The following is a 17,304-nucleotide window of genomic DNA, read 5'->3' as shown; positions in this document are numbered from 1 at the left end:
GGTGGGGTTTAGTGACCCCGGAGAGCTTGACCTGAGGGGACATTTGGGGAGTTATTGGGGGAGTAGCAGTGAGGACAGGGGGATGGGGCATCAACATCCAGGGAGGGAAAGTAACTTCTTGGTTCCCCTGCTGGTTCACTTCTCTCCTGTGAAGCTCCCCATTGATTTTCTAAGTGAAAAACACACTGATCAGTCATCACTAGTAAACTGCATGAGCTTTACCAGAACAATTGCTTTTGAATTGATAATGTGATGAGATTCAACTAAAACAAAGCTCATTACAATTATAAAAAAAACTCAGTCTTGTCTTTTGCAGCCTGCAATTAATAACCATCAGTAAACAAATATTGTTTCCATCTGGAGTAAGCTGTCAGTTATATTAATGGTTAACCTTATTTTATATATGGAGATTAAGTGGTGAGGGAGGGAAGGGTGAGTTTCCCTCCGCATCCATGAATTAGTCAGCTGCAGGAGTTTTGCTTTCCCTCCAAAAACTCTTTTGTAAAACTTCTCCCCCTCCACTTATACAAGCTACTCAGCAGCCACCTCCACCCCCAGCCGTCACACATCAATCTATGGTGGTGTGTGTGTGTGTGTGTTTTGAGAAGTGGGGGATGTCTCAGCCAGAGTGCTGTTAACCCCCCAGGGTGTAAAGATTTTTGGACTAACACTGCAAGTTTCAAAAACAAACTCTTTGATTTTGGTTTACTCAAGCTTTCTTTGGTCTCAAATCAACAGACGTTGAGAAAGACACTGAGGATGTTGTGTCATATGCATCCAGTCTGAGAAAAAGTTAAAATCTATCCACTGTATAAAGTGGCTTAATGCACATTTTTGTGATTTAAATTGTTGGTGATCACAATATCTCCTCAAATCCTGTGACCCTTTGCACAGGATTTTGTTTACTTGCATTTTGAAATGTGAGCACCCGAGAATCAACTCTCCTTAACCCCATTTTGTTGGCTCCCTGTTTGTGTGTATGTGCCACGTCTGAATAAATGACACGGATGCATCTTTTAAAGAGGTAAGATGAGTCATTCGACCCCCCCACCCCCCTTTTTTGTCAGGAAGCTTAATCAGTGCTGCAGAGGTGTCTGGATGACCTTTGACCTCTTGGGTATCTCAGGCCTTTCTCTTACTTGCCTTTAGGTTAGCATCAGGATATCCCTAATTTAACTCTTAACTTAGAAGTCCCTTTCAGCAACCTGGTGGTTCAGAGTAAAGGCATGTGCACATAAAAGCACATTAACCCAGTCGGTTGTTCATTATAAATGGTTACTAAACAACTGCAACCACAACTGACAGAACAAAGATAAACAGCTCTGCTGAATTTTCAGACGTAACCAGAAAGTGTTGAGTGGTGCAGCAGATGCAGCTTCCGTTCACAACTAGTGATATCACAATATTTATCTTTATTTATAGAATAGATATCTAAAGGGCAGTTTGCAATGAGTAAACAGCTAGAAAAGGAAAGAAATGCCTGACTTAGTGCACTTTCAGTTCCACTCAGATATAGCAAATTGGTTTCTGGCAAGACAATAAAACTCAGCAGCAATTATCAACAGTCATTTGTGGTTAGAAAATGTTCAGCAACAGCTAAGTGGAAAGAAATTCTTTGTGGTGGATATTTGTCTGAAAAAGTCTTAAAAACTGGTAAAAGAAAAGAAAAAAAAGCTCTGCAAGTGGATCCACCTTGTATCAGACAGCAGCTTTGAATACTTGGTGGACATTTCAGTTTGTGTCTGTGTTCTGGCACAAGAGTACATTGAAGCTGTGAGCAGGTGAATGTAAAGTGGTAAAATCGTGGCTGGCAGCTGGGCATGTGTGTGCATTTGTGTGCAGGTTTCTTTGGTGTCTCAGTGTGAGGGTTAAGTACAGAGTGTGTAGGTAGACGTATATGTCTTTGTGTGTGAATTGGGTGTAGAAGTATTTGTAAAACTAATTATTTGGAAACATTTTTAAACTAATACACGCCGGCTTTACTGATTTATACCTCCTTTTCGCCTCCATCTCCATCTTCTGTCAGTTAAAACAGTGGGATCTTTTTTTTTTATTTTTTTTTTTACTTTTTTGTACATGTTGCATTCAGAGCCACTTGAACAAACTGCAATAAGTCCATGAGCCTTCCCCCTTCTCAAAATGAGCAAACCCACCAAACAAAGGGCCACCATTGTGGATAAATACTGCTTTTGTTTTACCCATTTGAACCTGAGGTTTCCCTTAACGCTTAGGAGAGTGTGTTCACCCTTTTTCTCTTTTCAGGGACTTTGGCGCTGAATAGCGGAGACCACTGCCAAATGGGAAAGCGACTACACAGGCAGAAAGAAAGACCAGAATCAATCAGGAAGTGGCAGCTTTTCAGCTGTGCCAGAGGAGCCGGGCAACTTCCTGGTCTTGTTGCCAAGGTGACTGGAAACTCAGCCAGCTGGTGCAGTGGGCAGCAGTTTGGTTTGATGGGGGGTTGGCGGAGGATGACGGTTGGGATATTGGACACGAGGAGTGGGCGGAGAGCTGGTGAGAGAGGGAGAGGCAGTTTAAATGTAAGCAATGAGTTCTTCAAACAGCATCCAGATGAACCATCACAATGTGGAGTGTATGTTTCTATTCTGTTTCCAGCCCTCTGCAAACAATTACATAATCCCTCCAATTACTCCCACTTCTGGTTTCTTCACACAATAGCCTTTTTTGTTTTGTAGAAATTTGTATTCTTTATACCAGTTTTTATGGCAGGGAGACGCACTGGAATTATGTGGAAGCCACGTTTTCATGTTTGTTTGTTTTTTCTCAGAGACGAGTAACTACAAGATAATACTGCAGAAATAATCACAGAAATCAGTAAGGTAAAGAAAAGAAGTTTCTGGCACATACTGAGCACACCTAAACGTTACTCATATCTATAATGAAAAATTATGTAGACTACATCAGATAGCACCTTGACTGAAATGTCTGTCATAGATTTGGGTCAGTCAAACTTATATGATGTGTCCAAAAATGATAATGCAAAATATGGAATTATAATTATAAATTAATTAGCAGAACTATTTATTTATTTCTAAATGATGATCCGCCCTTAAAGTTTTAAAGGCAAAAAGGTGCATTTAATAAGCGCTTGGTAGAAACTTTTAATCTAAACCTGCAGCATTAGTGTGTTTGTCCTCATCAGTTTGTGTCTCTGGTCTAAAACCCCACTTTTACAGGGATGAGATTGGGGGCTAGTTGGGTAGGTGGGTGTTCTAGGGGGGATCAGGGGACCAGACTGGTGGAGATAGGTAAACACAGCTGGGGACACACAGCGCTGGTGGGTCTGCAGCTCAGCGGCCCCCTTCACACATTTATCAGTGTGTTTGCTCAGGGGATGTCCCCTAATCTTCACACACTGAACTCTGAGCGAAGCCTATGCAGAGCCCCAACAGGCTGGGATGAAAGTGACCCTGTCCACTGTCACAGCCTTGCTAATTCCTCCATGGTTAAACCTGAATTTTATTATTAAAGGGGGCTGGGGTCATCTATGGATCTGTGTGTGTGGGGCGGAATCTCTCTGTGGGTGGCATGGCCCTGATAATATAAACTAAATTCTAAATCATAATCAGATGTTTCTCTGAACAAGCCTGCTACTGATGAACATATCATTGTCCTTAAGTATCGGCCCAAAAATGTTATCAGTGACATAGAAAATATTTACAATACTTTGGCACATACCTTCACTATCCTTAGTTTGCAGGACTAACAATTTCAGTTGATCACAGGGAGAAAAATCTCTAGTTTCGGGGTTTTATTTGATGCTTATTGTCCTAGTGCTTCAACTAATTTCTCAAAAAGTCTATCTATCTATCTATCTATCTATCTATCTATCTATCTATCTATCTATCTATCTATCTATCTATCTATCTATCTATCTATCTATCTATCTATCTATCTATCTATCTATCTAGTCAGGCTTTCTTTTCAGTGAAGGCTTGCACTAGTGTCAGTTTTGAGGTCTGTATAAACTCTTGGTTGTAGAGCGCCATCTACTGGTGATTACTTTGTGTTGTGCTGCTCTTCCCCGTCACACATAGTAGATGGTGTAAATTGATAGATATAGTATAAAGAGCAGGTTAAGGCAATATTTTTCAGAATACAATTTCAATGACGAATGAAATCACAAATGTGAACACGTATTGTTTAATACGTACAGTTTCAATGATACTGACATTCATTGTATGTTCACTTCGTGTATTTTCTAGGATATTCAGTTTATTCTAGGTGCTAGCTGGCCATTGATTGATTGAGGAACGAGAAAAAAAAACGTCCTTTCGGCTTCCGTCAACGTCGCGTAAGCCCTTGACGTCAGCATAACAACAACCTGTCATGACAACTCGTATATGGGAAAAAATAATCGGTTAAGATTTGATATCAAATTATATAAAATCCGTTTAATCTGTATGTGACACCGCCTCTATAAGGTAAGGATTGGAAACCGCGGATGTCAGAAACAAACCCTGACTTGCATGGGAATAGCTAAAATAGAAGGTAATATAGGCGGTGTAGCACGTAAGCTAACCTAGCATTAGCCACTTTGTGTTTTCTGAGGTTGCCTAGCGGCGTAGAGGTAAATGTTGGGATAAATGCTAAATAGACTTTTTCAGGCCCATAATAGCTATAGTCCAAACTTTCCAATCATCTCCTCGTTGAATTTGTAATTTTGTGACCGTAGTGTGAGCAGAATCGTGCCCTTATTAGTGAACTGCCCGGCGAAGCGTTAATCGACAACATAGCTTACGATGCTAGCTCAGCTAACTGGCTAACATCTGAGCACCGATCTCTTGTTTGCTGTTAACTAAAGTTAGCAACGTTGTCACTGTGTCTCTGTGGTCGCTGCTGAAGCAGATGTTACTGACCGAAATATTAATAATATTTTAACGTAGCTTGTATAAAACATTTAACTACCAATGTGTACCAATGGTATAGCGTTACAGTGAAAAGCCTTGCACAAACGGAAGGGACCGTGAGTGTGTAATGTTTTTCTGATTGCTGGCTGATCGCGGTTACTGCTGATGCCCGTCACACGAATAGTTAAATTGCCGACATTGTAGCCACCTCGCTGTATTTCACAGCTGTGAACACTGTCGGAGAATTAAACGGTTGCCCTTTCGGGTTGCATCGCGGACTGCACCTAATTCGCCCAAGACGCGCATTGCAGGTGCATTGCAGCGAATGCATCCCTCTGAATGTTGACTTAACTTTTCATGCATTGTGTCTCTGGTCTAGTGTGTGAGATCCAGGAGGGACAGGGCATTCTTGAACCTGTCAGTTAGCCAGCCGAAGAGACGGGGAACAGGATAGGGAAGCAGGGCGAGGCGGGCCCCGCGGAGCCGGCGGAGAAAATGGCCGGCAGCCCGGAGAAGAGTTCCACCGCTCAGGAGCTGAAAGAACAGGGGAACCGGCTGTTCCTCTGCCGCAAGTACCAGGAGGCTGCTACATGCTACAGCAAAGCCATTGTGAGGAACTGTCATTGTAATAGAAATAGTACCATTAGCAGATTGACACCTTCTTCACCAAACCATTGTAATGTCTTTATTAGAAAAATGGAATGGATGAATTTTCCTCTCAATGTACAGTGCTATAATATTAACGTGCATGTGTATTATCTATGTATGTCCTGTCTCCCAGAACCGTAATCCATCTGTGGCAGTGTACTACACCAACAGAGCTCTCTGCCATGTGAAGCTGCAGCAGCATGACAAGGCTCTGGCAGACTGTAAGCATGCACTGGAGCTTGACAGCCAGTCAGTCAAGGCCCACTTTTTTTTGGGCCAGTGTCACCTGGAGCTGGAGAACTACGATGAGGCCATTGGCAACCTGCAGAAAGGTCAGAACAACCTCCTAAAAGTGTATAAAAGCAGCATGCTCATGTGTTAATCATGTACCACTTAATTTATGTTCAAGTCTAATAGTTTGCTTCTTCATAACCAATTTCTGCTGTGAGTGGTCTCAATGATCCTAGAATCAGCTGTAACTTTTTCAAATCAGTATTGATTGTAATAATCAAATTGACAATACAGTTGCTCTTATTCAGATCTGCAGGGATATATTACAATATGCTTTGTCAGGGTTTCTATCATTGTAATTACAATATTCTATAGTGATAGGTATTAAAAGTTTTATAAATGTACATCACTGACATTTTAATTGCAAACCACTGTTGCTGTATTGATGTTTTTTCTTTACAGCATATAACCTGGCAAAAGAACAGAGGCTGAATTTTGGAGATGACATCCCTAGCGCCTTGCGCATTGCCAAGAAGAAACGCTGGAACAGCATTGAGGAGAAGCGCATCAACCAGGAGAATGAGTTGCATGCTTATTTGACCAAACTCATTCTGGCTGAGAAGGAAAGGTGAGGGTAGCAATCAAATATCCACCATGGCTATTTGTCTGATAATGATCTTTTGATGATTATTGCTAGTCACTGAGAGTGTTTGTCATGTGGGTTTCATTACTATTTTGTTCTGAATGGAGCTGTAATTTTAATGACTTTGTGCATTTGTGCAGAGAACTAGAAGAATACAAAGAAAAACAGGACGACAATCAAAATGGAGGCGATACTGCCAAGATTGCATCAAAACACGTACGTTTTTGCAAATGTTTTGGACTTATTTGGCTGTGATGCATTTAATGAACAAATATAGTAATTATATATTTCAATGTGCACTTGAATTTTCATGAATATGTCTGAATATTTGTATTACATGTCACATTTTGGTAACATTTGGAAATGTGACCTACGTAGGACAAGTATCTGATGGACATGGATGAGCTCTTCTCGCAAGTTGATGAGAAAAGAAAAGTAAGCTTGAAAATTTTATTCATTCACTCAGTTATTTGCCATGTCATGATTTGCCACACCCACTTATTCCTGTTATAAGAGGACTGGAGGTAATCCCATAATAAATAAATAAATAATTAAACATCCTGGGTTGGTCACCAATCCATCACAAGGCTACCAAACAGACGGGCACACATTGATTACATGCGCCCACAGGAATGCGTCCTTGCTTACAGTCCACACCTACATCACACTATCTTCTCTGATCGTTGACATAGCAACAACAGAAATAGACTTAGACACACATACCCTCTTTCAGATTTGGTTACAGATATGATGGCATATCTCAAATGTATTTGGAAAAATAAAATATAAGTAAAATGTATTTACTTGGTTTGAGGACATTCTCTCTGTCCTCTTCCTGTGCTGTACATTCAACCTACACGTGATCGCTAACTGACTACATACATGTTAAACATGCACATATACTATAGACAAACAGTTGTGTGTTATTTTCTGCCCAAGCTGTTTCTCTGGTTACCATCTCTGTTTGTTTGCCAAGGCTTGTAGTGATTAATTATCTTTGCTATACATAGGTGTGGACTTGACTGAGGTAGTTGTTATGTAATTGTCAGTTGAAATGACAACGCACTGACAGGCTGCAGGGTGTTCCTCTTCTGTATGTGTTAGAAGGTGTAACGGCTTCAGTGTAGACCTAGCAAGTCCTGATGAAAGAAATACTGACATCATTTTGATATAGTGCCTTGATTTTAGTTTGATGATATTTTTAGTATCAGCACTGGTGCTTTTGTGCAACATTTAATCTAAACTGGGAGTGGGTGATGTTGTTTCAAGAGGAAGAACATCATTGTGAATATGATTTTTGTTATTAAAGTGTAACAAACCATGTAAGACCAGAGAAAGAAAACATTTAAGCCACATCACAGTATCATGGTGGCAAATATCATATATCCATATATCTCTTAGCATTACCTCAGCGTGACTGTTGGTGTGTTTTGTTGTCCGTTCAGAAGCGGGAGATACCAGATTACCTGTGTGGGAAGATCAGTTTTGAGCTGATGAGGGAGCCCTGCATCACACCCAGTGGAATCACCTATGATCGCAAGGACATTGAAGAGCACCTACAGGTAAACTGTTGTTATCTCAGAGCTTAATAACCTGCGTATGACCACTGATTTTGTAATCTTGAGGCCTTTAGTTCATAAACCCCTGTTACATAAACACGTTACTCAGAAGTTCATGACTTTTACAGTAAACAACCAAATTAAATAAATGTTTGTTTAGATAATTATTAATATGGTAAGCTATACCTTGAATCCAGCAGTGCTGCCTTTTTTGGTGCTTTTATGAAGAACACTGAACGCAATAAAACCATTAATTGATTATTAATGTGTTTAGATAAAACATGTATCATGACTAATTCCTAATTTATACCACTGAAATATTTTACTTTGAAAAACATCGGTCTGAATTTGTGAATTTGTCAGTCAATTTCAAAAACTTTATTTCCAATGTATATATTTGTGGAGAGATGATGTATGACTAAATTACATTGTGCCCAAATTTATGTGAGTGTCTTTGGTCAAGCTAAAAAGAACATATTATGATATTGTGCGATTGTCCCCAATGTGTAAAATGTGTCAAATTTGCATATACTTTATGTATAAAATTCAGCCATAGATAGTAACTCTAACATTTAACCTACTCTCTCTATAGCGAGTGGGTCATTTTGACCCCGTCACCAGGAGTCCCCTGACCCAGGATCAGCTGATCCCGAACCTGGCCATGAAGGAAGTCATCGATGCCTTTATCCAGGAGAACGGCTGGGTGGAGGACTACTGAAGGGACAGCCACCTCCCATTTCTCCATCTTACCCCCCGATACTCGACACAAAGCCTGGACAACACAAGACTTTAGAGAACAGATCACCCCTTGCCTGGATATGTACTTAACACAAGCGGGAAAAGCCACACTATGGACGACCAAATGGGAGCCATGTATCTCGGTCTGCCTCTCCTCCCCACATTTCATCTTTGCTGTAAAACTTCCTGCTCCAACTCTCTGAGGCTCGGTGTTCATGGCCTGCTGCTCCCTTTAAAAACCCCTTTTCATTCTGCTTTTTCTGTACCTTCCCTCGTAACTCTTTATCCTCTTCCTCTCTGTCATGCTGTTTCTAGTCTCTAAGCTTGACTCCTTTCTTTACTCAAAATAAGGGGCCATGTTCTCAGGTCTCTTCTTGCCCCCCCCTCCCTCTCCCTCTCTCATTCTCTCTTTCATTCTCTTTCTCTGAGTGCCACAATCCTTGGAAAGCATCAGCATTGCACTCCAGTGTTTCACAGATACCACCAATTGAAAAAAATCTACATTTTGGTGGTAGAATTCATTAATACTTTGGCCTTTTATTTGGCGTTTACTCCAGTGTTTCATAATTTTTTCTTTTAAGTGTGGAGCATTTGCTGACTTCTTAATGTACATTTGCTGAAGTGGTAACTAAAATGCCAAAACCCTATTCTCAACAAGGGTCAGTAGTTTGTATGCAAGTTTTACATGATAATGATTGAAATATAGTAAACGGTAAAGTGTGTCTCTGAGCATTTTAACCTGAGTCAACTGGCATGAATGTGGCGCTGCAAACATGCCCAACCATGTCACCATACTGTAAGACTGAGTAGATTATGTTTTGTTTTTTTTCTTCGCATATCAATCACATCCCTTTCAGACAATTGAGCTAAGTTGAATGTATGCATAATATACTCTTTAGGTTTGACCTACTGTAATTCAAAATGTTTTTTATCAGGACAATGTAAGGATTTCATGAAAACCAGCCTCGAACTGGATACAGATAATGAATGGAAATGACTGCTACATACAAAAAAAAAAAGTTTTGACATTGCTGGATATCAATCGAAAATGTTGAAATGAATTGTGATAGATGACATCAGCTGTTCGGGTTGATGCAAAAATCTACTTTGAAGAATGATCTGTGCTGTCTGTGTCGTTCGTAGAAACAAAAAATGTGCTCGGACATTGTGTTTGGCTGGTGCTGTTTGTCTGCAAATGACGGTGGACGCTCACATCAAGCATGAAGTGAATTATCTTTTCTGTTGCAAAAACAAGAGGATGGTCGTTATTTTCCTCACCATTTTGCTGTTAATTTTATGCACTTTCTCCCAGTGTCACAGTTATAAAGACAATGGTTGCAACAGCTTATGTAAACAAGTCATCAGTGTGAAACTAACTTTTTAAGTTTTGGAATTTCCCCGTTAGAAGGATTTGAGGTTCACTAGCATCACTGTACCAACTTCCTCTGTCACAAATGCTGGAAGAGTTGCGACCATCTTATCTCATCCATACCTCAGTCCAAATTTTTTGCATGCTGGTTCGCTGGCATTCTCTGTACAACACATTCTCAGTTCCGTGCTCTTAGTTTACAGGTATTTCTGCTGAATGTGCGTCTATGGTGAATTAGGCCTGTTGGTGGTTCGTGTTGGGGTGCAGGCAGTGTAAATAATTTGCTGGTGTATCTCAGATTTTATTTCTTGACAAAATAGGGTTCTTTTTTTTTTTCTTGAGAAATCCTAGAGCTTGAGAAACTGTATTAAATGTAGATATGTTGATAACATAAATGCCTGGTTCAGTTTTCATTTGTCCCGATTAAACCATGAACTTTGAGTTTTTTGTGGTGTTTCTGACATTAGATCATCATTAAAGAGATACCAAGTATGATGGCAATTCTGCTGCTCATTGGAAATCTATTAACAGGAACTGGATGGTCTCCAGCATATAAATAACAAAATAAAAGCTTTGCAGTACAATTCATGACATGAGCCCTGCAGTAAATACACATTTTTATAAACCTAATATTGTTTTATATTCAGAATCAGAGACATCTGACTTGGCTTTATTTTTTGAGTTCATAGTTTGATACAAACAAAAAATCCCATGAACTGTTTTTGAGTCAGTAATATGGGTCTTCATCTGTCAAATGTTCCTGTGTTCATTCATTTTTCCTGCATTAAGGATTTTTACATATTTCTTCCTGCCATATTACATCAGTTTTCCCAGTGTCTGCTTTTCAGGTAGCAATGCATCTTTAAGGTTCTATACTGTGTGTTTTATTTTGAACATTTTTAGATCTGCATTAAAGCAAATTTGACTTAACCTCTGTAGCCAAGCCTGACCGATAAATCAGCTGGGCTGATATATCTATTAGCTTATCGCAGATATTTTAGTATTGGTGTATATGTTAACTTATAATTAACAAGAAAGTGTCACTATTACATAAATGTACAGGTGTAAAATGTCCCACTCAGTGCACATCTTGCCCAGAGTTCTTATTCATGCATTTATGTGAAAATATCTGATTAGCAAATTTATCAGCCTGAAAAATCCTGTACCAATGTGTAGCTGCACAGACTAAAACTTCAAACTTTGCGTCCTTGAAATGGTCATCAGTTGAAAACTTTCAAGGTTAAAGCAATTTATTTCTATTGCAGGTGTTTCTATAATTTTTTCCACTCCCACTGTGTCACTGTTAGAAACATACTTTCCTTTCCTAAGATACAAACAAATGCATTTTTTCACCTTGACCTTATGATATTTAAAGCCTCACATGCATGTGAAAAAATATGTACTGATGTATATAAAGGGTAATAAGTCTTACAATCCTGCTGATTCTTTGAGTAGGTACGGACAATGTTGCTGCGGAGCTTCTCAAATGTCAATTTTCAAAGCTGTGACTAGCAGAAATGAAGCTTTAGATGCCTCCATTCATATTGGGGTGCCATCAAGAATCTCAGCGACAGATATCTCAACATAAACTACAAGAATCTCTGCACATGGATCAGATCAGATCTTTAATGTAAACGCCTAAACTCGTCTGTCATGCGATAACGACACACACAAACATAGGTGAAATAGTGTGTGTCTGCATCAGTCACATGCACAGGACAGCGTCACTCAGCCCTCACACACCAGGCCTATTGTCAGAGCGTCCGGTGAAGAGCTGACGTCATGCCCTGTGCTAGGAGGGAAGAGGACTGGGCACGGGCTCATTAGCAAGTGGGACTGAGTAAGCAACATCGACGAACGACAACACAACATCAAAATGGTAAGAAAAGATGTTTCCCCTCATAACTTTTTATTTAATTTGACCTTTGATGTGACTGAAGTGTTCAATAATCAATATCGCTTTGGGGTTGATGTCAGGTGATGGCTGATCATGGATGTTCTGTGTGTGTTTGCAGAAGTTTGCTGTGGTTCTGCTTAGTGTCTTTGGATTATCTTGGAGTTTCTCTGTAGGCACACAAGGTAGGAGTTCAAGAACAAAATGTCATTAGAAAAAATGTTAATTTTGATTTGGTTTGTTCACATGTTCAATTTTCAAAAGTGTATGTTTTCCCATCCTGATCAAGATTTGGTTTCTCCTTCATTCTCTCTTTCTTGTCTGTGTTGCTATAGTTGGTCTCAGTGACAAAGTCCTGGTCTTCCCTTATGAGACGGACTTCAGCTTCGTGGCCCTGATCCCGCAGAAGGAGATGGGGCTGAGAGCCTTCACGCTCTGCATGCGTGTGGCCACTGAGCTGCCAGAAGACCGGCAGATCATCCTGTTCGCCTACCGCACAGCTGACTATGATGAACTCAACGTGTGGCGCGAGAGGGATGGACGCATCTCCTTTTACCTGAGTGGTGACGGTGTCTTCTTTCACCTGCCGCCCCTCACCACCTTCCGCATCAGCCTCTGCCTTACCTGGGAGTCTCGCACCGGCCTCACTGCTTTTTGGGTGGAAGGGAAGCGGAGCACCTACCAGGTCTACAAACCTGGGCACACCATCCGTCCAAACGGCAGCATCCTCCTGGGGCAGGACCCGGACAAGCACCTGGGGGGTTTAGAAGCCGCACAGAGCTTTGTAGGGGAGGTGACCGATCTGAATATGTGGGACTTTGTGCTGTCTAGGAGCATGATCCAGGCCTGGCACTATGGGCACAAGGTCCCCAAGGGAAACATCTTTGACTGGGCCACTATTGAGTATGAGCTGAACGGAAACGTGATGGTGGTGGATGATGACTGACTCGGTGTGGAGCTGCTTGCAGAGAGGCATGAGGCTTTAGAGATTTGTGTTGGACTGATACTGATATGTGTGATTGTCTTTCTTAGATTCAGTGTTTTTTTATGTTAGGGCCCTTCAACTGTTCCTAAAAGATCAACAGAAGAAAGCAGGAGTGTTTGGGACATTCACTGTCTCCTGTAACTAAATAGTATTCTATTACTCTTTTCACAAATGCACAGAAGTCTACTGTCTTAATGCATTCACTCAAATATTTTGCTGCATGGTAACTCTCAGTCATTCCTCTAAAGTCAAACTAGTCTTTGTTTCTCAAAGCTTCATCCCGTGATTGTTGTCAGAGCAGACTGGTAAAGATCAAGCACAAAATGTTGATGTGCCACATGCATCCATAGGGTGGCAGTCTGCACTAGTTCACATCAAAAAAAAAACTTGTGTCAGAGCTTCATCATACATGCATCCACTGATGTGATGTGGCATACTTATTGCTTATTAACTGAGGCCACGAATAACTGATTAAAATGTTAAGAAAAATGATCGATTGCTGCAATTCAAATAAATTGAATCTGTTGTTATGTTTATATATGTTTGATATCAGTTTACATTACCATTCACACTATAGTGCGTTTAACAGCAAATCACAATAGAGATAACACATTTAAAACAGTGCAACTATCAGTTTAAAATTCCCTTTTGTTTTTTTTTGGTTCAAATTTGCATATTGTAATAAAAAGAAGTCTATTCAAAAGCCTGCTATCACACATTGAAAATTTGTCACCATTTGTTTTTGCAAGCCCAGTGATATTGATAATGAAAATATGAATGAGATATTAAAACAGCAAACTAGAGGGATGCATTATTCCTAGAGTAGACTTAATGATTTAACTGCACTGAGAGACAAATAGCAATTATCATGTTTAAAATCCATTGCCATAATGTTTGCCGTCGGTTACTGTACCCACTCATGAATTTTCCATGTTTCAGCTGATGTAAGAACGCTTTTGGGCCTGAAATATAATCTCGCCATGTGCATAACTAATAATGTTTGTAATTACAGAGAATATTTCATCTTTGAACTCTGGCAGCTTCCTTTTCGTAATCATCTTTTTGACACATTTTCAAGAAAAAATAACTTGTGTACATAATTCCAACAAGGGAATAATTAGATTAATTTTTATTGTTTATTGTATCTTAATTGTAGAATTTTTTATTTTTATTTTTATGAATGTCACTCATTTGGCTGAAAGAGGGATGGGACACTTCCACTTTTCCATCAAATTTTTACTAAGAAAGCACAACTTAATTTTGACTTATCCAGCTGTTTCTTTGATGCACATTGTAATTCTTTACAGATTTTAAATGCCTGTGCTCCATCGGTAAAATGTCATTTTTCAGAAGACATTTTTGAATTGGAGTGAAAGAGAAGTCATAATTTAAAGCTTCTGCACCTCGTCCTCGTGGGTCTTTGTCTCCATATTTCCGAATTTCTGCACTGTGCTTGAGATAACCACGGCAAAGAAACATCATCAGATGGATATGTTACATGTTACTTGCAGAAATCAAGTCATATGGACTTGCTTCTCTAACAAAGGCCCCTCAGAATAAGCCCAAGGTCAGATCTTCTCCATCCAAGTGTAACACAGTAACCCTAAGTTCCTGTGTGCCGTCTCTGTTCGTCTCCATGGCTCTGTGCACTCATCCTCCCTGCCTGAACCACCATTGTGACCTCCTTGCAGAGACGAGGGAGGAAGTTTCCAGTGCACACAGCCCATGCAGGCTCCCTTGAGGGTGGGAAAGTGCTGCGTTTCTAGTGTGTGTGTTTATTCTGACCAAATCACCCGTCGGCTCTCTCGCTGCAGCTAAATAAGGAGAAGGCAGGGCCAATGAGTTCTGACTGCGGGTCAGCAGCCAAATGTTCCACCTTCTTGGATGTTGCAATGCATCAATCCCAGTGCCCACTCACTGTGTGGTAACACCTTTGTGGACCATCTGCCCAAGCCTGGCCTCTCAGCCCTCTGGTACACACACACACACACACACACACACACACACACACACACGGTCTGTTATTTCCTTCTTTTTGCATCTCTGCCCAAAAGGGGCACTAATTCTTCATACGTACATATACATGAAAAAATTGTATAAACTTAACTTTATTAAATCATTCTAGTGTTTTAGTGTTTCAGTGATTACAGTTTAAAAAGAATGTGCAGTAGTATTTTGTTAATCATATAACACCTTACAAAAAAAGAGACCATGTAGAAAGTAAGTAGTTGATACAAATATTTTTTTGTTTTATTAACACTTGAAACCTTTCGATTTCATGACAATTGACTTTTGCAGACAGGTTGTATTCTGGGGCCACACACGCCTCTGTTTCTGCCCAAAAGAAGGACTGAACGTCCTCAACAGAAGGACACAATCAGTGGTCTCTTCACAGAGTGGATAATTATTCCCTCTGTGTCCCTGTATTGCATGTTTTATCCAACTGAGCAAACACTTGCAGGGCTGCTCGTCCTGCTTGCGGACAGGGCCGCCAGTGTGGGCCTGTGAGATCTGCATATTGGCCCATGGTGGTTTAGGCAGTCTGAGGTAAGGCGGTGCCACTGACTGTATGTCCATGCGTGTGGAGCTGGTGAAAATGTTTTCCACACGAGAGGAGATAGACGGCAAGAGGGAGCCCAGCGTGAGCCGGAGAGGGGAGACAGAAGGAGGGCCGTTCTGGATTCCTTCGAGCAACTCCAAATAGATTTCCAGGCAAAACATATTTGCATACGCAAGACAGTGCTACAAGCTATCTGACTGAACTGTGGCATGTGTGCATTGAACAGATGGATAATTTTTTTAGAGCTTTCTTGCAGAAATTTCAGCCCATTAAATTAAGATCTTGGGCATTTTTCAGCCTGCTTTTGTTCATGAGGCCCACAAAGCATCATCCGGATGAAGCTGCTCTTGTTTCTTAAATGTAGTACATGACAGATGATCAGAGATTAATCCAAAACAATACAGGAAATATTTTACACATCGACTTCTTGGAGTCAGTGCATTAACAAAGCCGAGATATGTACTATCTACTACTACTGTAGTATTCCCTTTTTTCAAACTGAGTCATAAAAGCATTTCTGGAAACACTTTACTTCACTGAACTTCAAATAATTCACAGTTAAAAGTGACCTGTCAGTAGGATTCACATACAAGCATCTTTGGTTTAAGCCACACAAGAGGTCAAAAAGATTTCTCTACCTTGATTCCCTTATTGTTTTGTTGTATCTTGTTTTGTTCGTGAAAAATATTTAGTGAAAATTACACTTTCAGAGGGATTTGATTAAAAGATGATCATGACTTTAACATCTTTTCAAGTTTGTGTTCACCGAGAGCTTGACGGAAGGTGAAGCTGCGGCCTGAATGTCAAGTTCCTCCTTCACCCTTCTGCTCCCTCTCTTTCTCTCTCTCTGAGAGGTTGTACTCTGCCAGTATGGTCACTCGTCCTCCCCCTCTGGGCTGTATGAAAAATTCACCAGGCCTCCCCATTACAGTCAGTCTGAATCAGGGCGCAGGCATTACAATGGCCACACACAGCACTTTTATCACTCGACACTTAGGAACGCAAATGTTATGTTTATAAAACACAAAATCTCAGCAGACGGCAATTTTTTTGCTGCAGGTCAGGTCAAGCACACACTGTACGTACTGTACACACACACACGCACACACATACACACACACACTCAAGCATCAACAGTCCTGAACTGTTAAAAACAGATGGGCTATACCCTTTTCAGCTCAGGCTTTTCACACTGATGGTGCGAGACCTGACCTTTACTGTGTGTGAGTGTGAGAGCAGTTGGCTGTGTCCGGTGTGATACCTCCAGGCAGGACGGCTAACACCGCACTGTCTGTCTATGATCACACTGTACTGCATGTCCTGTGTCGGGAGGACTGATACTGAAACAGTGTGGGTGTGCAGCGACAGAATAGGAGGAAAACCCGACAAAACAACAGCCCTGTGATTAATAAACCCTTTATCAAATATGAAAAAATCATTTTCGAGGTCGTAAATTATGGTTTTGTTGCATTACATTTAGTGATAAAACAATTAGTTGATTACTCAGCTGACAGGGGATTAAAGGGGCCCCACATGCAGAAACGTAAGAATATTTATTATGCTTTACAAATACAGGCACAAAATGGCGCAAATAAAACAAGCCTTTTTTTTTTTTGGATCCCTGACTTTAAATTTTAAGCAGAAAGTCTGTGTGACGAACTGCTTTGAGGAGTGTCACAGATGTGTTTACTGAGCAATGAGGGTATAATCTGAAAGACATCACTGAATTGCTTTATGGGAAATGCACGACCCATTGTTTTTGGAAGTTTACGCACACTGGGGACCAAAAGTCAGAATATCTGCAGC

At 40.5% G+C, this 17,304-nt stretch overlaps 2 protein-coding genes across 2 annotated transcripts; both read left to right on the top strand.

The window, feature by feature from the left end:
• Positions 1-4,314: 4,314 nt before the first annotated feature.
• On the top strand, positions 4,315-10,500 carry stub1 (STIP1 homology and U-Box containing protein 1). The gene is made up of 8 exons (XM_023411336.2): positions 4,315-4,445; positions 5,251-5,480; positions 5,653-5,851; positions 6,213-6,378; positions 6,534-6,609; positions 6,772-6,828; positions 7,839-7,955; positions 8,545-10,500. Exons 2-8 carry the CDS (start codon positions 5,367-5,369, stop codon positions 8,668-8,670), a joined length of 855 nt encoding a protein of 284 aa, XP_023267104.1. The 5' UTR covers positions 4,315-4,445; positions 5,251-5,366; the 3' UTR covers positions 8,671-10,500.
• Positions 10,501-11,881: 1,381 nt separating this feature from the next.
• LOC111658641 (C-reactive protein-like) lies at positions 11,882-13,969 on the top strand. Its single transcript, XM_087175372.1, has 3 exons — positions 11,882-11,938; positions 12,075-12,138; positions 12,289-13,969. The coding sequence occupies exons 1-3, from the start codon at positions 11,936-11,938 to the stop codon at positions 12,897-12,899; spliced, it is 678 nt and encodes a 225-aa protein (XP_087031498.1). The 5' UTR covers positions 11,882-11,935; the 3' UTR covers positions 12,900-13,969.
• The last annotated feature ends 3,335 nt before the right edge of the window (positions 13,970-17,304 follow it).

The sequence above is a fragment of the Seriola lalandi genome, unplaced genomic scaffold (genome assembly GCF_002814215.2).
Source record: "Seriola lalandi dorsalis isolate HSWRI2012SDOR001 ecotype SW California unplaced genomic scaffold, Sedor1 jcf7180002054464, whole genome shotgun sequence".
Lineage (NCBI taxonomy): Eukaryota > Metazoa > Chordata > Actinopteri > Carangiformes > Carangidae > Seriola > Seriola lalandi.
This window is presented reverse-complemented; position numbering and strand designations above follow the sequence as displayed.

Bases quoted from the DNA above. Each gene is read 5' to 3' on its own strand.
- stub1 (XM_023411336.2), top strand. From the start codon at position 5,367: ATGGCCGGCAGCCCGGAGAAGAGTTCCACCGCTCAGGAGCTGAAAGAA. The intron at 6,379-6,533 runs GTGAGGGTAGCA...GCATTTGTGCAG, and splicing joins ATTCTGGCTGAGAAGGAAAG to AGAACTAGAAGAATACAAAG. The intron at 6,829-7,838 runs GTAAGCTTGAAA...TTGTCCGTTCAG, and splicing joins AAGTTGATGAGAAAAGAAAA to AAGCGGGAGATACCAGATTA.
- LOC111658641 (XM_087175372.1), top strand. The intron at 12,139-12,288 runs GTAGGAGTTCAA...GTGTTGCTATAG, and splicing joins TTTCTCTGTAGGCACACAAG to TTGGTCTCAGTGACAAAGTC.